General features: G+C 39.3%; 1 protein-coding gene across 2 annotated transcripts in view; it reads right to left on the reverse strand.

The window, feature by feature from the left end:
- Window positions 1-9,435: 9,435 nt before the first annotated feature.
- Window positions 9,436-25,184, reverse strand: part of met (MET proto-oncogene, receptor tyrosine kinase) — an 89,601-nt gene continuing 73,852 nt past the window's right edge. For both annotated transcript variants that reach the window (XM_008410638.3, XM_008410639.3), the window contains exons 15-21: window positions 24,730-24,990; window positions 22,480-22,560; window positions 18,115-18,296; window positions 17,906-18,015; window positions 16,613-16,778; window positions 15,365-15,501; window positions 9,436-12,284 (exon numbers count right to left, since the gene is read on the reverse strand). In XM_008410638.3, coding sequence (XP_008408860.1) covers window positions 12,005-12,284; window positions 15,365-15,501; window positions 16,613-16,778; window positions 17,906-18,015; window positions 18,115-18,296; window positions 22,480-22,560; window positions 24,730-24,990 — 1,217 coding nt within the window. In that variant the 3' untranslated portion in view covers window positions 9,436-12,004. The remainder of the gene's footprint in view (window positions 12,285-15,364; window positions 15,502-16,612; window positions 16,779-17,905; window positions 18,016-18,114; window positions 18,297-22,479; window positions 22,561-24,729; window positions 24,991-25,184) is intronic.

A 25,184-nucleotide genomic window follows, 5' to 3' on the forward strand; every position in this document is an offset into this window, starting at 1 on the left:
AAACATTTCAGCAGCACTCAGCCTTTCCATGCTCTGAAAAATCAAACCATCAAAATTTTATTTAAATAATGTTATCTTGTGAATATACACCACGACATCATATTTATGTTATACGTAGTGGGTTATTTTTTTTTAAATAAAATAGGTCTAGTCTTTGTCCTGAGACAGATTTGGCAACCTGTCCAGCCTGTACCCCGCCTTTCGCCCGGAACGTTACCTGGAGATGGGCACCAGCAACCCTCCCGACCCCACTATGGGACAAGAGTGTAGCGAAAATGAATGGATGAAAGGTCTAGTCCTTATTGTTTTAACTGCTCTCCTTCCTTTTTTTATACAATGCTCTTCTGGTTTCTGCATACATAAAGAGATAATGACTCTGCTTTGGTAAATTCCAAACAGAACTGGGATCTGAAAACATCAAAACTTTAACATCGAAACTTTATCTATTTATTTCAAACACAGACAATGAAACGTAAAAAGTACAATCAGAATAGAAAAAATAATAAAGAGACAAATAGTCGTACACAAATTGTTCGAAAAGGAGCAGGTGAGAAGATAAACCATTATATGATTGCCTGCCCTTCTCGTACATTAACATTTAAGTCTCCCCTCCTAGTTAAACCCGTAAAGTACTCTCACATTAAATGAAATCTATAAGCTATTTATTTCCTCACAGTATAAAAAAAGTCGATGTGACTGTCTTTTGTGTCATCAATTTGTAAACAGTAAAAGAGCCCGTAATATACAGATCCTGCCTCGTTGTGTGTGCTACACTGTTCACCGCTAGGTGGCGAACTAACACCGTTTTAAAATATGTCCTTTTCAAGCTTCACGGTTTCGTCTTATCTTGCTCTTGCTGAAACTCTTACCGAGGCTGGGATTGGTCCTTTATTGCCAGGAGCTACTTTTTGAAACATGTGACAATAATGACATTTTTATGACTTGTGTTTTTTGCAGCTGAACTAAAAATGACCATCATGGTCATAGCATTTAAAGTCCCCTACAAAAGTATTTTTACCTCTTGAATTTTTCTTACTTTTTACAAGGCCTAGGAAGCATCGGTGTGGTTGCATAAAACTTTTATTTTCTTTCCATTTCACAGTCTTGCAATACTTGGTTTGTTAAATAAAATTCTCATTAAACAGTGGTCGTAACGTGACAAAAAAAGAGAAAAGGTTTAAGTGGTTAGAATATATTTGCAAAGCTATTATAAAGGGCGATTAGCATTTAGATGAAAAATTCAGATTAATTGTAAATTCCATTGTGGTTTTTGAAACAGTGACGTTACAACTTTATGACAAAGTTGCAGCAAGCCGTTTGCTTTAGATGGTCAATGTTGTTTAATTAGTTTGAGCTTCAGCAAAATGCTGCTAAAACTATGAGCTGTCCCTAAAATCTGATTTAAGGAGATCCGATGACAACTGGTTAATTAGCATAAAACATTTCCAAATGACCGTATTTTCAAAGCGAGTGCTTAAGCTCACTCCACAGCTGTTTCAAATCTCCTCTCTACCTCAGCCTCCAAGGCAGAAACTTGTCAGTCAACTGGAAGGAAAAGTCATTCACGTGAAGCAAACATTCCAGGTGTGTGTCCATTTGGTCGGGTCTCTTCAGTTGGAAGCTATTGTTGCCTCTTCATAACCCCACTATTACAAGGAAGAAATAGTTTTGATCACAACGATTGTCCCTGGTTGGTTTGAAACTTACCTCCTTCTAGCCACTGAGTCAGTTTTGCTTTGTTACCAAAAGTAGGCAATGCAGTACTGCTGTATTTCCAAGACGATGACCCATGTGAGATCAAATGGAGGGATTAAATAATAACCCTTTAATCTGCCCAGTGGCATCCACCTGCAGTGGAGCCTTTCATGGGATATCGGAGCTACTCATCCCCTCTGGCAACCAAAGGGAGCGTTGGGAATACATTTTCTCTACTTTGTGACTCACTTTGCCACCAGTTAGTCACCCTGGATACTCATTACAGAGTTTGCTCTTAAACAATACCTGCCCAGCAGCCTGAAAAGACACAAAAGCAGTAGAGCATTATGGGTGCAGAATGATGAAAGTTTTATAGATTAAGAGAGGTCCGACTTTGTATCATCCTGACCATGGCACGTTGAGTGATTGTGTCATTTTCTCTGTTCTTTCAGTTCTGCAAGAGAGAAAAAAATGCAGTCTTGGCAGTGGATTAAAGCCCAGACTGTATTTCCACACACACTGACAATATCTTGTGTGGTATAATAGCCTTGGTGTTGAAATCTGAAATGAATGCATGCAACAAGACGCACAATAGAGACACAGCTTTGTAAGACAAACTGTATATATATATTGTTTGCAGAAGTATTAAAGGGGCAGTAGTATGTATTTTCTAGGCACATAATGCTGTTTGCTATCACAATCCAGTAACTATGTATCTTTTATTTGCTATAAAATACTATATAAATCAAATATGACTTAAATGAAATTTGACATTGTAAATTAACACCTTGAAATTGGGTCTCTATCTCTTTCTGAAACTTCGCCTTCAGGAAGTCATCACAAAAAGGCTCCTGTTTAACAAAGTTTTTACCAGCATTGAATTGAGAAGCAGTTCCAGCAGATGGGCTGTTCCTTCAAGTGTTTGCTAATTGCTCCTGGCTAGTCTGAAGGAGCAGGATGGGGCAGGTTAGGAGGAGGGCTGCTCTGTGAGGTGGACTCTTAGAAACTGCAGTTCAGAGGAGGAGCTGTGTCTCAAAGGCGGAGCTAGGTTCACCTAGGCGTTTTGCACAGTTAAATGGTTGTCATGGAGATTAAATGTGCATGAAAGAATCAAAGCAACGCTCCAAGTATGTTTTTGATAAGAGAATAACATTACAACATGATCTAAAGTAAAAAAACAAGTTGATTTCAAGTAATACTGCCCTTTTAATATCCAGAAACCTCTTTGCTTGAGGTGGCCGCACGTGGGACTTGCTCTGCTAAATTTTGATTACTTGTTTGTATGGTTGAAGCATTGTCTTTGTTGAAAGAAAAAAAATTGCTCTTACTTTTTTACCTTCGGGCAGTTGTTACAATAACTTTGTGGATGAAGAGCAGGACCAAAGAGTGGAGAGAGAAGGAAGACGTTCACACCTTACTTTGATCATAATGTGCAACCATCATATCCCCAGCTCCAACATCTCTCTGCCCAGCTTTATAACCAAACAGCTGACAGAAGTTCATGGAGGCGGGCTAAAGCAAATTAGAAGTATTAGCGATGCTTGCAAACAACTAATGGTGTTATCCAAGACATGTTGTAGAATATTGTCTCTGCAGCTCAGATATTGAGCTGCTAGCATGGCAAACATTGAGAGTATTTGCAGAATCAAGACTGACTTCTACTGGAGATCCTTCCTGTCCACAGCGTCAGAGCAGAACGACTCTTTGAAGACACTTACATGATTTCAGTTATGCTTGTTTAAAGATTCCAGTGCTTTTCTTTTTTTACGGTGTGACTTTACAAGCTGAATTTTTTTTAATTCAGATTGAATGAAAACATCAGTGAAGGTCAATTTTCACGTCTTGCCTCAGATTGTCCATTGGGTTTAGGTTTGGCCTTTGACTGGGCCATTTCATCCCTAAATAAGACTTGATCTGTTGGTGTTCCTAGAAAATATTTTGAATGTCGGCCAAAGAGTTCAGTTTTGCTTTTGCTGCAACTATATATTACTTTTCTGACTAAAGGTTTATTCCAACAGTTTCTCTCTTTCTTTTTTTCTTTCCTCATTTCTTTCTATTTGTCTGGTTCTCGTCGTTGTCGAATCAACAGGTTTCCAGCTGTGGTTCCTTCTTACAAGATAACATGGATCATAAAACAAGGACCACAGTTAAAGACATTGACTGCCAAATTAAATCCCTTGATAATATTATTCAAATAAAACAAATTATGCTTAGCATTTAATATAATAACTGTTCTCCACAATTATTTAAGTTGTGAACGTTTAAGACTCTTAAGTTTCTGAATGCATTACACAACCTCCTTTAGACGTTTATGTGCAAAACTCTGTTACAGCAACTCTTTCTGTGTTTTTAACAGTTCTTTAGGTGTAAGAGACATTTTAAGTTGCCACAGCTCCCCACCCCTCTGCATCTCTTTCTCTGTGTGAGAGTTTTATATTTCTTTCTTTCATGACCAAGGTTGGAGCCGCTCTCACTGGGTCCAATAATGATTGCTTAGATCTGAAGCAAACAACCCCCCCCCCCCCCAACCTCGGCTCCCACTCTGCACTGGTCTGGACCACCAAATGTGTTCCAAACAAGGAGAACCAGTGAACCAGGGATACCTGATGCTCTTGGGAAACGGCTCATATTTACATTTCATGCAGTGCAGTAGCTCCTGTAGGTCAGATTGTGGAAAGCAGTTTACTGTGGTGCAGATAAAAGCAGAGGGTGTGTTCATAGGGATCGGAGGAATTAGTCTTAAGCCACTCATAGCGGTTTGTGTTAAATTTTGATCTTGTCTGACAAGAGCTCCTCTCTTCCACATGATTTAACATGCCATCTACTGAGCATGTAGTTTCTCTATTTGTCTGCTGGTTTAGGTCAGTGGTGTCCAAAGTGCTGCCTGGGGGCCATTTGTGGCCACTGGAATGATTTTGTGTGTCTCCCCACCTTAGATAAAGAAGGGAGGAGCCAGTGGAAAAAAAAATCCAATTCTTCTTAAATGGAAAGTGTTGGTCACAAAGTATTTTTGATTTTATTAGCCTTGCTTTCTTTTTGCTTTAATAATTTTATGGTACATATGGCCATAAACTCTGTCTGTTTACTCAAAAGCAGAAGAAGGCACACCCGTTCATTAAAGATGGCTAAATGAAGCAAGTTTTTTATTTATTTTTTTATTTTTTTGTTTTGAAGAAGAAAGTTCACATTTTTGTTGTTGGGAAAGAACTAAAAGATTTTCCAGACCAACAAAAACAGAAAAGTGTCAATCAGAACCTTAAAAAACTCGATATCTTTCTTTTATGGACGAAAAAAAAAAAAAAAAACTTACAAAAATGAGTTGTTTTGTGTTTTAAGTTGGAAACAAATATGGCCTCGGAAGTGTTTTGGACTTGAGATTTTAACCCATGTTGCAAAAAGTTTGGCCACCCGAGGTTTAGGTGGACCCCCCAGGTTCTGGTGGACACCCCAGGTTCAGGTGGACACCCCAGGTTCAGGTGGACACCCCTGGTTCAGGTGGACACCCCAGTCTTGGCAGGTTTTGCAGCTCTGTCTTTACATTTTCCATTACAGCTATATTTGTATTGATTAAATTAGACTGTTTTTGATAATAAGGCAACTTTTTTGTGCAAAAGGTTGCACTGAATTTTATTCATGGGTGTTAGAGTTAATGGAGTTCAACATATACCTATACACAGATTTTTATAAAAAACAAAACACAAAAAAAACAAGTCTCCCTCCATTTTGCATCGATGCACAACTTTGTTTTCCTTTGACGCGTAAAATCCTGATAAAACGAATTATTGTTTGTGGTTGAAATTGAAACATGTTGAAGCAGTGCGAATACTTTTGCAATGCATCTTTAAAATCTAACTTTCCCTGTTGGCCAATGTAAGGAGGTCAGGGTTCAAGAATGCTTTGAAGAACAGGAGAGTTAACTTACTAGCAAATTCCCTCTTGAATATATTTAAATATATGTCAATCATAGGAAAAGCTTCAGACTTCAGATTAATACACACATCTAGCCTCGGATAAGTTCCATAGCAACATTGTGTCACAGCCCTGCTGCATCTCCAGACATTAGCAGGTTTATCACCGCTGCAAATCGTTAAAAAAATTCAAAACTCAGACGTTCGTTCTATTTTACAGGCTGTAAAACGCTGCAGGTTGTATGTTGATGCTGCAGCTGGACTCATGACAAATACTTCAAAGTTAGCATCGCCTTCTTTCATGTGGTCCTCTGATTCCACTGGTCTACAGCCAAAAACCTGACTGTGGTTTTCAACTGTTTTAGGGTCATTTTAATGTGTTGAATCTAGAAATCACATTGGTTTTGCTCAATCATGTCAACTTTCTGAACTATGGAGCAACATGAGCATCAAATGCTTGACTTGTTCTCACATCTGAATCGGTTTCCTGAGAATCTGATCAATGAGACATGAGCAGGAGGAGAGATTCCATCAGGACAGAAAAGAGACAGAGAATTTTACACAATGAAGACGTAACGTTCAATTCACATGTACTTACCCTTATCAGTGTTTATTATTCAATTTACAGAAATACAACTTTGTAACATTTCATTAATACACTCTGTTAATAAACCTTAATACAAACTGAAATAAACTGAAAATGTCATAAGAATGTCGTCAATTTAGTCAAAAGATCAGATTTTCTAAATAAAATTAGAATAAAATCCTGATTGAGAACAATGGATGTCACCTTTGGATTCAGCGGTGCAAAATAATCCTAATTCAGTTATAAAACATAAACAACTTCCAAAATATATTTTTTGTAACCCAGTGTTATTTTCTGTAGTTTATTCAAAAAAATCTTGCAGCGTCAACAGGGGGCGCTGATAGCTCATAAAACAACTTGTACTTGTTTCAACACAAACATAAAAATCTACACAGCATCTTATCTGAGGTCACAGCCTGATGGAAAGGGTCAGTAGTTGTTATGTGTGTGTGTGTGCGTGTGTGTGTGTGTGTGTGTGTGTGTGTGTGTGTGTGTGTGTGTGTGTGTGTGTCGGTTGGAGTACTCCACCACCTGGCGCCATTTACCTCCCTTAAGTTACCAAGAACTCATTAACCATTTAATGACCGTGACCTGACTCAGTTGGTCACAGTGGCACTGCCATGTCTGGAGCTCATTGAGTAACCCAGAGCCCTTTTAAAGAACCCAGCACTCACCCGCTTCAGGCTGGTGAGGAAGTGTTCAGGTTTGTTTCTGTTGGTGTCGGCCAACAGATTCTGAGTGGCTGTGTGTACATGTGGGCTGAGAACTGCAAAAACAGTAAGCTCTCCAATCTCCTGATCTGTGTCCCCTCTGCCACGCATACCAATGTTGCTGACTAACCTGATGACTCCTGGAAAAAAAAAAAAAAAAAAAAACATCAAATCAGCTTCCAGTTTTACTGTTTTCCTCTCATGGGTCGCATTCTTACTTCTTATAACATGTAATTCCAGCATGCATCACTTATGGCAGGAGATAGGCACAAAATGCTTAAATCCACCAGACACACAGTCAGATGAAAACAGTGGAATGGAGGCAGAATTAAAGCCTCAACATGTTGACTTTAGTGGGTATTAGTAAGAAGGAGTGCAGGTGTGGTTTCTGTTAATACACAGATAGACAAGATTATTTTCATTGGAGATTGATAAAGAAAACACTTAATCTTTATTAGGCGTGCTACATTTGTAACATGGGATTCCACTGCTGACGTCCCCTGATCCACCTCTCATTGTGTCTGAGTCAGAGTGGACTGGCAGCACTGAAGGGGGCAGAGTGAAAGATTGAAAGCATGGAGGGATGAAAGACGAAACAAGCCTGGTTTGGCTGCAGGGAGTTGGACGATTAGGTTGAAAAGCAAAGTCAGACGTGCCCCATGTGTGTGTTAGCCGGGGCTTAACGTGGTTTTTTGCAGAGACAGTTTAATCCTTGGGACAAAGATAATGCACGCTGGTGGAGAGCTCTGTGTTCGCTCCAACATTCCTCTCTTCTAATCTTCTGACCTCTTAAAAACAATACATGTTTTTATAAGTTTTTTTTAAAAGTCTTAGATAATGTGACTGGTAAGTGTAAGTTCAAACAAAATTGGTAAAGAATTACTTTCCAATACCTGAGGTAAATAACTTTCTCAGTCAATGTTTTAAATCATGTCATTTCAATCTCATATGCTGATAATCTGAGTAAATATGAATAAGCATATTTTATTAAGAGAAAAATATCTCCCAAAACCAACTTGAATCTACATACAACATCATAACAGAACTGTGCTTCATGTTTATTTTGCAAGCTGTGCTAAATTTCACATCAACTTACCTCTGTAAATGCCAACTAAAGAAGCATTTACTTAATAAGGGTGTTTTGAATTGGAGCAACATTGTAATTCTTGCTGTATAAACAAGAAAGAACTTAAGCAGAACCTGCCTGACAACACAAAGTGAACAAAAAAGATCTCAAAAAGCAAAACTTCATGCCTTAATCTGAAGAGTCGGACTAACCAACATCAGTCCAAGACTCCTTCAGGCTGGCAAAGAGCGATCCAGGCACTTGCCTCAATTAAGGCCAGTGTTTTTGATTCTAGAAAAAGAAAGAGGAAAACTACGAGAGAAATCCAAGGTCAAAACAAAAAGAACATAAATACCCATCTCACTTTTGCCCTAGTGTGCTAGTGCTAGTGCCTGTCTCAGCCAATGGTCAATGGGCGAGACGTGGGGTCACCACAGGTCACCAGTCCATCTCAGGGTTATAGTTCAAATAGTCATTTTTGCACATTTTGAGTCAAAAAGATAAAAAATTGTACATTTTGTACATTTTAACACAGCCTCATTCCTTCATACAGGTTTGAGCACACGTCCACTAACACACATGTATATCTTCCTAAATATTTTATCATCATCAATATTATTTTCATTTTAGGCTGGCGTCCATCTCCAGCGAGAGGCAGGGGACACTTTGTACAGGTCACTAGTTCATCACAGGACAAACAACCATGACACACTCAAACCTAGGGACAACTGGGTAATTATTAACCAATTAGCTTCACAGAGCATGTTTCTGGACTGTGAGAGGAAGTGATGTAATCAGAGGGACATAAAAATAAATGTGCTACTATAAAGAATAAGATAAAGAATAAGATAAAAATAAAAGCAACACAAATAAATAACATACTGGATAAACCTATTTTGTGTTCATTTATGAAATAAAATCCAATGAGAAACACAGATTTTTGTAGATGTGACTCAAAAAAATCTAAGATTGTTGATGCATGGATAGGTTAGCTAGATCATTCTTCTTTAAGCTTCTACTAATGACATGCTGATACTTCTTACAGTTGAAAATGATCCTGACCTTGAAGACTGTAACAACAAACATCTCATGGTTACTGGAATCCAATGAAGGTTGGATGTCTAATTAATTACAGTCCATATCAATAGGCCATTATCTGCCATGACCTAAGGTGGGGGATATGGAGCTCTGTCTGTCACGAGTTTGCATTTATTAAATAATTCAACCTCTATACGGACTTAACTCTTGGCCTTCACTGTTAATGCGCAATCATGGCTCAATCAAGACCAGGAAGTATGAGCAGGGTCAGGGAAGGTCAACGCTGGACTGTTAGAGGAAGGCAGGAGTGAAACGTTCTGATGTTGCCTTTGGGTTTAGAGAGAAAAGGTTAAATCATAAACGGACAAGTTAAGATTGGAATTTGTTCATTTGAAACAGAAATCGATGCTAGTGAATAAAAAAAGAAAAACATCATTTAAATCATAGCTTTATTACCCTTACAAGGTTTATTATACATCATGTAGGAACATGTACCTTCAATACTTCTTAGAGACAAAACAAAATGATATGCACACATACTGTACAACAATCAGTGTTAAACGCGGTAGAGACCGTGATGAAGGAGACAGCAGTCCTTCTGTAACGGGGGGAAGATCTTGTCCTTTTTCTCCTCCATCGTTCTGTTCTTTTACTGTGATATGGTAAGAACAGCCAGAGGCCAAACAACCATCCATGCTCCGTATTGCTTTATTGTCTTTATCTACAAAATGGCAGTGATTTGTCAAAATTGAAAAAAAAAAAAAAAGAAAAAAGTTTGTTCAACTGGTTTATAATGGTCTTTCCATTGGAACGTGTTTCATTAAAGAGGCTCATCAGTCATATACAAAAATATAGTACAGCAATTTTTTTTCTCATCAGAGCAAACATTCATACCTGTCCATGTCCATGGCCGAACACACTGTCAGCCAGACCCAAAAAAAAACTGCTACATGAAGCAATCGTTAACATAACATTAATCATTAGAGTGGTTTACAAGCTTATGCCCATTTGTGATCAGTTTAGTGAAACTACAGCAATCCTCTCTGAAAAGTATTCACACCCTCTGGACTTTTCCTACATTTTGTCTCATTGCAATTGGAAAGATCGGTGTAGTTTACAGGGATTTTATGTTGAAGACCAGCATAAGATAGTATACGTTCCTGAAGCTGAATGAAAGTAATACATGCTTTTTAAAGCTACAGAAAGGAGTTCTGAGAAAACTGGGGAAAATTTGAACAAGCCCACCTTGCTGTCTCTTCCCCCTACCTCCAGAGCTCCTCCCCCACAGTGGAGCCAGCTGAGAACTCAAGGCATTAGGAGTAAATTCCTGTAACATTATATTCTTTCTCCACCATTAGCACAGCCACAGCAGCACACCGGCAACCGTGGGCTTGAACAACGTTGAGTGTGACTGATACTGCTAAGGACCCTCCTCCTGGTTCTCATTGGTTGTTTCTGACTGGGAGCGCTGTATTTCTGCAAATGGCTGTAGGACCACAAGGAGGAAATGGAGGAACTTGATTTTTTTCACAGATTACCCGTCTCATATTCTACTGTCAGAACATAGTGACAATTATAACAAAGGTTAAAAAAAAATCAGCCTAAAAAAAATTTGTTACCTCAAATGTTGCCCAAATAAAATCTGACATGTATTTCTATTCAGCCCACTTGTTGCCTTTGGAAGTCATTTTTGTGACTTTGTAAATTATTTGTGTCTTTAAAGTAGCGCAAACAAAATGATTCTTCTACTCTTGAAGGGAAGGTAGCAAACATATGGTCAGATGAGACCAAAATTGAGCTTTCTAGATGACATGGGACACTAACACTACATGTCACCCTGAACACACCACCCTCTGGTGAAACATGGTCATGGCAGTGTCATGCTATAGGGATGTTTTTCCTTCAGGAAAAAGAGGGAAACTGGTCATATTTGATGTGAATCAATCAGTGGACCTAAACACAGTACAATCAGGTGATTCAGGTCAAGGTTCACCTTCCAACAGCGACTGAACATTCAGCCAGAGCATAGTGGGATAGTCCAGTGGAGTTGTAATGTGACAAAAGGTGAAAGAATCCAGTGGGTCTGTGTACTTTTGCAAGGCTCACCTTATTAAAAACAATACATCCTGAGCACAGTCACTCCTTCCTTGAAGAAAACAATCAAGAATGTTTTGAAGAACACAAGTTTGAAGTATTAACCACCTGCAGACTGTCAAGATCTCATTCAAATACACCATTTAGTGTTTTAAATGGTAACTTATATATTTGTCTTCCTTCTTTCTTAGGAGAAGAAAAGTCACTCACGTTCGTTCAAGTGTGACAACTGTAGATGTTTCTCTGATATATGATTAACTAACCCAGGAACCATCTGGGTGTTTCACACAGGCAACCTTTCGGTTTTTTGCGCCCCCCTAACTTCCAGGCATGTGAAAGTTCTTTGACCAAGGGTAAGTATACAAATAAAGCATCCAGTGAAGTGCACACAGCATGGTCTTTACACAGACTGCTTGTTCCTCCTCCATGGTTCATCCTAGCAGGCTGTAGTGTCTCGCATTGTGTTCATGGAGGAAAGAGAGGCTTATACAACACAAATACATGTACATTTCCTGCATATTCACATTACAGAGTGCGGCGGTGAAAAAGAAGAAGATTATTTTGCTGAAGCAAAGCAATGGAGGAGAGGAGACGTTTGTGTAGTGGACACTGAGATGTGCTTCTTCGCCAGGACGGCTTTAGTCAGCTGGAACTCCTTGAGACAGGGTTCCTCTGTCCTGTGAAAGTCTGGGACTGTGCTCGTTGAGAGTTTGTGGTAGGAGCCCAGCAGGTTCGCTCTGCGTCACGTTAAGGTTTCCGAAAGGATCCCGATCAGTCTGAGCTCCAAAGAAGTCCCTGGTGTCCTCGGTTTGCAGGGTCCAGTGTTTGGCAAGTTATAGACAGTAGCTCCCTGCTTTCTGAGTCCGTCTCTGAGTTGTCGATTGGCCCCACTTCCTCCCTTCCTGTTTCAGGTGCAACATTCGCGCTCCATGCGGCAGAGGAGCGGGGAGTGGGAGGGCAGGGACGAGGAGGTGCAGGGCTCGGAGGAGGAGTCTGAGGAAGATGACATGGAGGTGAGCAGGGAGGGGTAGGGGCTCATCTTCTCGATGTTGACGTATGTCGTGTTGAGGAGGACGTAGTGCTCCCCGCTGAAGCTGGAGAAGATGGCGGCAATACGGGACACCAGCTCGGAGAAGGAAGGTCGGCGTTCCGGCTTGGGATGCCAGCATTCGATCATCACCGTGTAGCTGAGGGAGGAGACGAGAGATAACGTTCAGCATTTGTTTCTATTTCACTAATGCAGTATCATATGTCATGAGGAAATAATTTGTGGTTTTTTGCTCAATCCTTCTTAAATATGCAGTTACTGCCATCAAAACCTCAACTACATGTTTGGATATTTGGATCTCCTTGTTCTTAATTGTTAGTCTTTGTCTCATTGGAACTTTCGTAACTCTCAGGAAACTCTCTCCCTTTCATATCAACAAAACCTTGTTGACTCTACTTTATTGAGCCGTTATTGAATCAGTTTTATCTTTCTGCTTGGTGCCCCGGTTTGTTATTTTAACTGTCTGAACCGAATAGTTAAAATACTTCAGTGAGTTGACAGGTGAGATGCAGATAAGCCCAGAATCCTTCAGACAGGTGCAGAGGTTATCCACATCCATCTTAATAGATGTGTCTCATCCTCTGCACTGAGCGTTCAGGCTCCGCCCATCTGGATGTTTGACAGGTAGATAAACAGTTTTGTTCCTGTTTCCATAAGCTTCTAAAATTAGAAGAATGAGAATTAAAAGTTGCAGGAAACTGTATCTATCTACAGCTCTACAATATGGAGTCTGTGCAACTTTTGCCTTCATTGAAATTTCCCTTTCTGCCTTTCATCTGACATTACGCCATGTTTGCACATTGTCAAAATCACATGACTGAAACCTGCTTTAGCATTAGCTTCCCTTAAATACCATTACCATTGTGCTTTAATGGTGCGTTCACAACCAAATGCGTTACGCGCGTCAAAAATGTGTCAGACTCTTCAAGTTCGACAGGTGTACACTTTGAATGCAGACGCTTGACATTTTGTTCTACACCTAGCGTTTCATGCGTCAAGCGCGTCTGGTTTACATTCAAAGTCTATCTGGAGGCACGTCAGAATCGCTCTAGCCGTTGTTTTCTGTTGCCGGCCTATTTGTTGGGCGTGTCGGATGCGTTGGACGCTCTCAACGCATCAAACGGTTCAAATCGCGCCTCACTAGATGCGTGAAAAGCGCCGTGATTTGCCCCCGATGTGCCTCTATGTAGACTTTGAGTATAAACCAGACGCGCCTGACGCTCAAAACAAATTGGTGTGGACACACCATTACAGTTAGTGGATCTAATGTTTGTGATTAGTTCTTTAGGGTTAGCGCAGCTAGCTTTTTAATTAGTGGCACCCACCACTGCACTTACATGAGCAGATAGACCGGAGCTCAGTTACTTCATTCCACAGCAAAACTCTGTGAACAGATTATGGACAGATTTTAATTTGTCTGCCACAAATTAAAATCGGTTCATATTTCTCCTTTGATCTGCCAGAACATAGTGTAACAAAACAAAACTAAGAACCTCATTAACACATTTGTTCAAGTTACAAGCTGGTTCCCGCTGCTACCTGAGGCCCTCTGAGAACCATCAGCAGGGAAAAATTGCAAAAATGTCTGCAGACATACATCATCCCTTGATGTGCACTTTTGGGCCTCTGCTTTACTCCTACATGAACACTCCCATCTTCTACCCAGTTTCATTCACTCACACACACACACGCGCGCATACGCACACACACTTGCATACAGACAGCACGGCTCATAATGTTATCAACTGTCAGATTATTGTTGCTGTTTTTTTTATAATGCCATGTTGTAACGGGTGCTCTTATTTTTACTTTTCCCAGGATATAAGTTGCTCTTGCGATATTAAACATCACATGATATTTGAAATTGTCTCATAAAGTGCTGTACTGTATGTGGATTAGTCCGCTGAAGTAAAATTATATTTATGCACCATGTTTAAGATGCTTAACTACTGGTTAACCGCAACTGGCTAACCAGTTAGCTGCTAGCTGACCACAAATGGCTAACTGCTAGCTACAGTGTCCTATTGGTGCTAAATTAAAGGGGTATTTCACAGGTTTTTATGAGTTAACATGAACTTTTTACTGCATCTACTTCACAAGTGGCAGTGAATATGCAATAAACAGTAGACATCGCCAGTGGAAGAACTTTTCTCATTCAACATGTATGTTGCCTACTGTATGTATTGGTTTCAAAATCTTTATGTAGTGAAAAATTACATATGGAAATGTTTAATTTGAATATCATGAATCTGATATTCTGTACTGATATGTATTTGTACTTACTTGCCCATAACTCTATATATTTTTGAATGTCTAATTACATAACTTTTCACAAATTAAATTAGATGTGGTGACAAAACACTTAACTCAGTACGGGAGTAGATTTTGTTTTGCCAAAATATCTATTTTTACTCTTGCTTAAATATTTTTTCAGTTGCCTAGTTTTTACTTCAAAGGTAATAAAATATACTAAAGTTTGACTTGAGGACACATTTTGGCTACTCTACCCACCACTGGCCTAGTTCAGAGTCTAAAAGGTCACAGAAGTTAGATTGAGACAAGCACAAAACCTGAAATATTATTCTCCAACTTTCTACAAGACCAATTACAAATTCTTTAAAATCTGGAAAATGTTTACTGTATCTATGAGAACAATTAAAAGAGTAGTCTTAAGATTCTCAAAAATAAGATTAAATCTTATTTTCTGCTGTCAACCCAACATTGCATCTGGTGTCGTGCGAAGGCACTCGGATTTGCATACAGCAATTTTAATTGTCATCTTCTTAGTAGATTTAGCCTGAAACATTCTTACTGAACATGTCTAAATAAGCTGGAGCAGCATGAGCTGGAAGCAGTGCCAGAGGCTGATCTGTGGGAACAACCACAGAAATGAAGATCTATCAAAAACCACAAGAGAAGCAAACAATAAATGCCATACTTTGATGTGATTTCTATTTAAACGTAAAAGTAAAAAAAAGTTTTCCATGTGACCAAAACAGCTGATGTGACGTAACCCACATTTGAGTCTCCAGCTGACAATGACGGATGACCTGAGTGTGATTTATGACTGCAGAAGTTTATACAGTTAATCCACTGTAGCTGATTCTCCCTTCAAATCGTAGCAACCTTTCATGATGTACCGAAACCACAGCTTTACTGTATATTACTTATGCCAGCCGAGCCGTGTGAATGACGTGAACAGAACCTGTGCACACTCACAGAGCATCGGGGCAGAACTCGGGCTGCAGCAGCCGCCTGCCCTGCAGGAGGAACACGGTGATATCGAAGGAGTTCACGTCGGAGTACGGCGGGGCGCCACGGGTCATCAGCTCCCACAGCAGAACTCCAAATGACCACTGGAAGAAAAGCGGGAATATTAGCTCCCATTAGCACATCTTTGTTGCAGTAAAAAAAAAAATCACAATCACAAACAGGCTTGTCACAATTGATTTTGCTGGATAAAATGATAATATTGTTGCTTTGAGACCATTTTTAAGTAGAAAAAAGAACAGATAATGGCATAAGACTGCTCTCATGCTATTAATGCTAGTTATGTTATCTTAGATATTTATGAGTCTACAAGAGTTTGCCTGGTAAAAACCAGTAAACTTTAATTTTGTAGAGCACTTAACTGGAAGATATTTTCAATATCCAATGGGAATTATTCAGCATATTTTAATTCTTCATGCGATTAACTGATTATTTGCTTATTGTGAAAGGCTTAATCAAAAGAGAAAGTTGTAAAAAAAAGACAATATTTGGTCTTTACTTTAATAATAACCTTACTTAGGCTAATAATAACATTGCCTCAGCCCAGCATACAGACGAGTTGATGGCTGACACAGCTGCTTGCAAGTCGTCCTGATTGTATGATTGCAAAAAAGCAACAAAGCATCATCCCTCCACCACCGTGTTTGAACCCAACATGTTGATTGTGTCAGTATTCCATCTGTCTGGTTAAAAAAACAAGACTTGCAGATGCAGCAGGGTTTCCCCCAGTGTATTATAAGCCTGGCGGGTCATCAGGCTTTACTTGTGCCCCCACCAGGCTAGCTTTGCTTATTTCTTTAAGTCTTTTTAAAATGTTTGCATTTTTTGAGATTTTATAGTTGGTGTTCAGGTACTAGTCTTCCAATCTTTCAGTAAGACATGACTATCAAGTGATATTTTCAAATTTCCTGTCAACTTTAAACATTTCTTAACTCACAAACACGATGGGTTGCTTCATGAATGACTGCCAAGCGCCCAACCCCCGGGCTTAGCAAGTGTTCTGGGGGAAACCCTTGTGCAACTTTGCATGCCTCACCTGTTTCTTTCAGATACTACACAAATTAACCACAACATTAAGCATCCTCTTACAATATTATATGTAAAACCTCTCAACATAAAGGCGGAGTTCTTGTTTAAAGGTAAGCCGTGTGACACCTTTACATTTTAAAGAGATTAGAGTAATGATGGAATTCTCACCACGTCTGACTTGGTAGTGAACTTGTGTGTCTGGAGACTCTCCAGGGCCATCCATTTGACGGGCAGCTTGACGCCGCTCTTATTGTGGACGCTGTAGTATTCTTTGTCGTAAACGTCTCTAGCGAGGCCAAAGTCTGCCACCTTTACCGTGTAGCTCTCATCCAGCCTGGCAGGGAAAACAGGCCGTTACCTTCTGTGGTGGAATGCTTGGTTACCTTTGGCTCACTGCCTTGAGCTTTATGTTCCTTCTCTTCCACACGTACAAGAACCAACAGAACACATCATAGGTATTTTGAGGAACAAAAAGGCCATTTTCTGAAATGTTGAATTAAAACGTGCTTTTATGTACAAAACCTGTTATTTTTAATCTACAAAACTGGAAGATTTGTGGTCTGACAAGCTGCTGCTTGCACATGACACATGCAAAGCAGAGTTTGCATATCATTTGTGCTGCTAAGCTAATAGTGTCTCTTTGCAGTGACAGAGTTAGTACATATGTTAACATAGAACGACCTAAAATGAGGTTAAAATACGCAACTACAATGAAAAATGTACCCATGTTTAGGTACATTTATGAATGTACCTAAACATTCCTGTAGATAAAAATCTGATTGTCAGATGTTTAATATTTTGTTAAGAGCAGTACCATTTGTGACGTGAAACATTTACTGTGTCCTGAAAGCTGGTTATAACTGTGTTGTAGTAACTGGCTTTACAAAAGGAGGAACAGAATTATAAGAGCAATAATAATAATCCATCCTCTGTTTTGGTAAACATGTCTGACAAACCACACTATTTCTTTATGAAGTTACAAATAATGAAAAAAACAGTGTTCATTCTTGTAACTGAAAATCTGGCAATGTTTTGCCACACACATTGACTGAAGTTGCAGGGATAAATGAATTTAGATATTTCTGAATTATTCTGCATACAAATATAAAACATTTGACAAATTTTGCAAGTTTTTGTGAACTTTAAATGTCTGTTATTGTGACCATAAGTGGGAATAAAAAATGATGAATGTCATGACCATCTCTAGTTCTTCATTCTACTGTCTAATGAATAACACTGGAGGCAAAACAAAAGAAAATGAAGTTTTTCAGAAGTCAGGAGAGTTTGAATACACAAAAAAGTGTGAGGTTGGTTTTAAGCTGTTATCCAAGAAAAATCCTAAGTGTTTTGTTACAGTACTTTCAACATTTATGTAGATATATTTTTTTCTGTTTTATTTTATCATGTGTAGTTATTGGATAAAATGCTTGACTGGTGTAAAAATAATCCAAACGAGCTTACATGCAGTTTCTGGCAGCCAGGTCACGGTGGACAAACTTCTTGCTGGCGAGGTACTCCATCCCCCTGGCAACCTGCAGTCCAAAGCCCATCAGGTCCTTCACTGTGGGATTCTGTGAGACAATCACATTTGCCGATTTATCCATCATCAAACCAATGTGACGCCTAAACAGATGGCGTAAGAGTACAGGGCTTTTGCTGCACCCTCTTACATGCACTTCGTCACGGATGAAGTTGCGCAGGTCGCCATGCTTCATGTATGGCAGGACCACCAGCGGCGAACCCTCAGGCGGAAGGCAGATGCCCAGCAGAGAGAGAACATTGGTGTGGCTGAAGTCCTTCATAATGATACCCTCCTTCAGAAACTGGGAAACCTCTTCCAAGTCTGTAATTCCTGTAGATAAAAAAAAAACTGATTATTTCAATATAAATAACACTAAAATAATTCTTGATTAGATTTAATAGAAAGTGAAAAATAAGTAGAATAGCTGTCATTCTTCCCAGAAGTAGACATTCCAGTAAGTTTGCCCCAAGATAAGACCTTGTAGAGCTCAGAGAAGCACAAATAACCTACAAACTCATAAAATGTTCAAATAGGAGGAGGCTCGGAAAGTGTTCTGGATTGTTGTACATGGTAGTAGCTTGTCACATTATTTTAAAACTTTTCTTTTCTCTGGTTGGAAATCAATATTGTTTTTGTCTCAGTGTATAAACCCCCCAAAGAATCATGCAGGAAGACTAAGACGTTATGCTGCGCTGCTTTCAGGTTACGGATTGGGATCTACTGTGTCAGTAGATCACTGACACAGTGATCTATGGTGATCGATTCCATAAAGCTCTATATGTCCTGTTTTTTGGTTAATTTGAAGGTCACATAATGTTTGGAGGTCTGTGGCTGTTGACTGAAAAAAGTTGGGAACCTCAATATCTATTGCCTTTACTGTGTCCTTTTATGTGACTTATAACATTGTGGCCAAACTGCTGCCATTGCCACTCGCTTCTATTTTGCTTAAACATCCTAATTGTTGACTGTAAAATATTTAGTATTTTATTTAGTAAGGACATTCCCAGACTGAGCTTATTGCAGCGGGGGTCTCCTGTCACTCTAATAACATGGAATGCATTGAGGGTCATGATAGGTAGGTGGACCCAAATGCAGATGATGGAGGCATTGCGTAGATGATGGCGAATTTAATGAAAATATAAGAACAAAAATTTACAAAACCCCATGGAAAAGAACAAAAAGTGAGAACAAAACCAAAAATACACAAGAAAGAAACCAGCAAGGGGAAATGAGGAGAACACGGGGAGGAGCGAGGAAGAGACTAGAATAGACAAGAGGATCTGGCGGGGAGTGACTGAGAATGAGAAGCTCAAATACTGAACAAAATACCTACACTGATGAGCTAACTGACTGCAGGTGTGAGTGTGGGGAGCAGGAGGCAGACTAAGGAGAGGGATAGAGGAAGTGTAACATGGGGAGAGGGAGAATACACAGGGGAACAGGAAATAATTCTAACACTAAATAATAACTACACTAAAGAAACCTAATAAGATTAGAGTAAAAAAAAAACAAAGATAAATAAACATAACTAGGAACACTAAGAATTGAACTAAAGGAAAACAGGAACAAGACTGATCTAACCTAAATAAGAAAGTAACATAAAATAACAATGAACCTAGAATGAAATGAAACTACCAAAGCAACTCAACAACCCAGGATCCCAACATCGAGCTCCAGAAATCAATCACTTATTTGGATAGGTGAGTGAATATTGTCAACAAAGGGTACATATTAATAGAACTGAAAAAGTGTGTAATTTCCCTTTGCCATGACTGTAACTGATCAGACTGGAGTTGAAAATATGAAGCAACTCTAATTTTAACATCAGTAGGAAGGTCGCCTTTGATTAATAAAGAGAATAACCTAGGTAAGAAACGATCCCATCACCCATTTGCCAATTCTCTCAAAGTGTAAGATTAGGTTAAAGTGTAAAAGTGTTAAAGTGACATAACACCTGTAATGAACATGAAGTCTTTATGAATGTTTATGACAGTTGTCATGAAGTGTCATTTGGTAAATAATGAAACTTTTAATGTAAAGTTGCTCTAAAAGTTGCATTGAAAGTCCATTAAAAGTGCCAACTTTGCATGATTTTGTAAATTATGATAATTTAATGCAAAGTTGCCACTTTTAATGGACTTTCAATGCAACCTTTAGAGCAACTTTGCATTAAAAGTGTCATTATTTACCGAATGACACTTCATGACAACTGTCATAAACATTCATAAAGACTTCATATTCATTACAGGTGTTATGTCATGTTTTTAACAGTGTCATGTCAGTCTTATGCACACCCCTTCAAATAAAGTGTTACAGAGGCTTTTAAGGCAGATGATTAGCTTAACCTAAGGGTCAGACTTCAAAGACAGATAGAGATAAGCTGGCAAAGCTGCATAAAAAACATATTAACTAAATTGGTCCTCTTTCTACTCAGTTTAATCATCACAAAGCACTAGCTTACGATCAAGGCATCCTCTCGAGGATTTAAAAGAAACAAAAGCCAAAAATGACATTGACTGGTGGCAAAATGAACAAAAAAAAGGTTTAAATCCCCACAGACCAGTCCAAGGCAGTCTGAGCTGAGGAGTCCCCCATAAGCATGAGGCTTCCTCTGAGTGGATGGGTGATTCCTCCACGTTGTTTCAGCATCAATCTGCCTGCTCCAGCTGACAGGTTACAAGATTAGCCGGGACCCTAATGTGGTCCTCACCACTGGATGCTCATTCATCACCATTAGGCTGAGCTGAAAGGGGCTGTGGGCTGTGATGGGAAGAGAGCCGTAATCTCACTGTGAGATCATACAGTAAGGATGTAGTACAGTGTAGACAGACAAACCATGCGTGTTTAGACAAGAGCACAGAGCACGGAGTTGTTTCTGTTGTAACCAAGGATGTATCAGTCATCAGAAGCAACTAATTATTACGACTAAACCCAGCACTATACAAAAAGACAAATGATCTTCTTTACCAATTCTATCAGGCAAAATGCTATCTGTTTTACATCCCAAATAAATGTTTGTAACTTTAGCTCTCAAAAACCATTTCCATTTAAAACCTGACCGTAATCATGTAAAATCTATTTTGAAATGTGGTAAACATGAAAAATTTTGGTAATCCCATCTGTCCAGAACTGACTAAAAGGGTTAAGTTGGTTGTTTTTGAAGCGAGTTTATATGACATCATTTTGCTAATACTTCCCTTTTCCTCTAGGTGAAAGAATTAAGTCTGAGATGTTGTAAGAAAAGTCATTACATTCTCAAAGTTGGTGGATCGACCGATGGCGTGATTATTTTCTTCAAACAACTATAGAACCTCGAAAGCAGAAACATGTCATATCTGATGTTGCTGCAGATCTCACAACAAAATCCAAACATCCATGTCCGTCTTGGCAGAGCTCTAGAGAAATGCAGCTGTTCTGGTGGATTGCTGCAGACGGCAGAGTCAATCAAAGCAGCTTCACATACTTTTGTTCAAACTAAATTGTATACAGTTAATACAGACTAGTATCACATTGTTTCCCACTGACACAAATATTTTCAGACTTGAAATGCCTGAACTAGCTAAAGTCAAGTAAAACAGGAAGTGCACACCTGACTACCTGTCAGACATCCACAACTTTAAGGATAAAAACAAAAAACAAAACTTATTTTAATTTCAGACATTTAAAAATGTGTTGTTTAAATTAAGTGAATGTAAAAATTAGAGATGCACTGATCCGATATTAATATCTGTGTCTGTTCCGTTATTGGAATAAAATTCCTGATCGGATATCGTGACAATGTCCCCAATTCATAATGGCAGATCTATACAGTCTAATTCTATGCTTTGTGCGAACATGACGCTTTCCATGGAAAACACAGCCAAAGAGTCCTGTCTTTATTTTACACTATATCTAGAATTCCTAACTGCACTTTCTGAACCATTTGAAAAAAGTTTGTTGCGATTGATTTTTTAAGTGTTTGACCAACGTTGTCAACCTGTTGTTTTTGTCAATTTATTTATTATTTATTTTACATCAACTGTTCTACTCCTAACTGCACTGACTGAACAAATAATAGTTGTTTCTCTGCATTGGATCGATATTGACCGCTTCTAAGCCTCATATCTTTTTGAATTGGATGCACCAATTCAAAAAGTGATTCTGAAATATTGTCGTTATACACAGTCACCAACATGGCTGCTTTGGGCTCGGTAACTAAGAGCTGCAAAAACAAGCCCACATCGTTAGTCAATAAATGAAGTGTTGGCTGGTTTTGCATTTCAAATGTTTATATCAGAGACCAGAGATTTCTCAGGACATACATTGATATATACATATCTACAAACAGGATAAGATTTATGCATATCACAAGATGGATTTATCTACAAAAAAATGCTAAAGATAAAAACCTAATCCTCTCCGCCTCCCCTGACCTTCCAGGAATTCCTAACACCTTTACCTCTGCTCTGCACAACTTGTTCCATCCTCCCCCTTTCCTGATAAAGAAACGAATGCTAACAAAGCTTTTACTCACGATTTAGCGACTTGATAGCACAATGCTGTTTCTGCCCGTCTGGCTCCAGCAGCGTTCCATGGAAAACACAGCCAAAGTGTCCTGCAGGTTACAACATGATGTACATTAGTCAGAATCAGTCAGCATCAATAGTTTAAAACGCTCCTGTTCAAACCTGTGAATGCTAACATGTTTTTAGCCTCGACAAGGTTCACATGGTGATACGCTTCATGTATGAGGTAATGTAAAGGAGGCATTGTTGTCATTGAAACACCAATAAAACACCTAGAAAAGATGAGCTCACACATCCACTTAGTGTGTAAAACTAAAATTTGCTGCTTATCTTTGAGGATCTACTTTGTGGTTGAGAATTAGTTTTCTCTAATATGTATTTTCATGCATTATAGTCAGAATTTAAATGTTTGTGTCAGTAGTAGCTGTGTTTCAATCACAAATGTCCAAAAACTTTCTCAATATTCCACTAATGTCGAGAATTTTGCAACTGTATGCAATGCAATTAACATCACGCAGGAACAAGTTTAAATTGTTAATGCACATCCTCCAACTACTTCTTCGCAGTTTCCGGGAGCGGTAACATCCGGTTGTCGATTGTGTGACTTGTGTGATGCAAAAAAAAGTGTTTTCATTGCAGTTTTGCCAAATAAATCCATTTCGATACGGGGAAAAAAAATCCCCACCTCATCCTAGCAGCAAAACTTTTGATCAAAAAACAACTTTTTAAAAAATAAATTTAAGTGTTTCCATTAAGCTAATTTATTTTCTACATTTAAAATAGTGCCTTTTTATGGTCAATGGGAAGACAGCTTGTGTGTGTGTGACAAGGATTTTCAGTTTTAATTTTTTTGTCTTTTAATAATGGTCCACCCAAAGACTGGGTTTGCACATTAGAGGCTGGAAGACCTATGTACAAAACATCCAACATTGTTTTACATGTTGATCTCGATGAAATAGTTGAACTTAATTGCAGCCCTCCCCCTGCTCCACTTTCCATATTGTGTAACAATCATCTCACTGATCCATAAGGAAAAAAAAGTGTTTCATCCTAAACAGCAAACTTTCTTGAGTTGCCTCCACACTAAATCAGTCCCTTTCAAGTAACCCAATCTGAGGCTTTATTCATTAATATCCCACACAACCAAATAACCAGCGTCAAACCCCCCTGAATTATTATGTGTTTTATTGAATTATATCTCCTAGTTAAGACGGGGGGTCTCGGTTCAGCCTGAGAAGGGTGCAGGAGCGAAATGAGCGCGGCGCTCTGCTATCACGTCCCCGCAGATGGCTGGCAGTGTTGGGTTACGGCTCTCCACAATGGACCCTGGGAACATTAGCTGAGAACAAATCATCCTACGCCACTTTGAAGCACTCGAGCAGCCACCAAAATCCAGGCTTCAAGGGATAAATTCATACGAGGGGGGCGAACATGCCGTTTTTCTGGAACATTAAGGTGCTAAGGGTCTTTCTCAGTTTAATGCTAAATTTGATTTGTCGGGCTAAACCGCCTACCTACATGTGGTGAAACGAACTGATCTGGTATCTGCATGTCAAGTTTGAAGTTTTATAAAGCAAGCCACAAGCATGGAGGGTGGATTAGCTCTCGGCTGTTATCTGTTGTAATTATTTCTGAAGTTATGGAATCAGGTTGGATTTACTGCAGAAGGTACAGATGATAAACGGATTATCAAGTCGTGGGAAACAGCTATCTAAACACGGAAATCGCCGTGTTTACATTGAATGAATTTGTTTTCGTAATTTCAATTTGTGTAATTTTATTTTCGATGGAAATGCAAGCAGAGATGTGTTTAAACATGTAAAGTTTTTACTTAAAAATAAACAAAGGCACTGAGGTGTAGGAGGCTGCTCGACAGGATGCTACCTTCCTGTTAGCATCACTGTTCTGAAAGAATCACCAGCAGAAATCCTCTTGCATAAGAATAAAGTATCACAGCACAAGACTTCCAGAACAATATTATTTGAAAAGATAAAATGTGAAAAGATAAGATCAAAGTAGAGGTGTTTGGTCATAATGCACATCCATGTTGAAACACTGCATGCTGGCAGAGATGCATGATGGTAGAGGTGGGAGGTGATGAGGGCTTGTTGTGAAATCAAAGGACCTGTGGACTTTGTAGCATAGGGGCAACTGGTATATATTTGACTCTAGATATCATTTGACAACCTGATTTAGATGAGATCATTTTTACATAAACCTTCGATCAAAACCCGACATCCCAGCAGCGGATCACTGACCTCTGCCGATGATCTGGTTGACGTGAAGCAGGAGTTGTTCCCTTGCGATCACCACATGCTGCACCTCAGTCAGCAGGTCCGGGTGGAGACAGGACGGGTCGATGTGGACTGGAGCCATCAACAGGGGAGACACCAGGTCACCTTCCATGCCCAGGCCCAGCCCCCCTCCAAGGGTTCCCAGTCTGGGAGACAGCAGCTCCCCATTGGATCTGTACATAGGAGGAGCTGCCCGACATGTCTCAGGCCTGTCGACACCCTGATCTGGAGAGGCAGAAACAAAAAAAGAGAAGCAGAGGGTCAGAGGTCTGCCGCTAAGTCACAACACCTTGACCTCCACATGTCAAGGTGTGTTACGTGATCGGAGATGGACAACTACACAGACACAGAGCTGGAAGGAAAAAGCTTGAGGTTTTCTACTCTGTTAGAAGGCTAATAAATGCAGAAGTTCCTCCAGA

Source organism: Poecilia reticulata, chromosome 6 (genome assembly GCF_904066995.2).
Source record: "Poecilia reticulata chromosome 6, P_reticulata-male-v2, whole genome shotgun sequence".
Classification (NCBI taxonomy): Eukaryota; Metazoa; Chordata; class Actinopteri; order Cyprinodontiformes; family Poeciliidae; genus Poecilia; species Poecilia reticulata.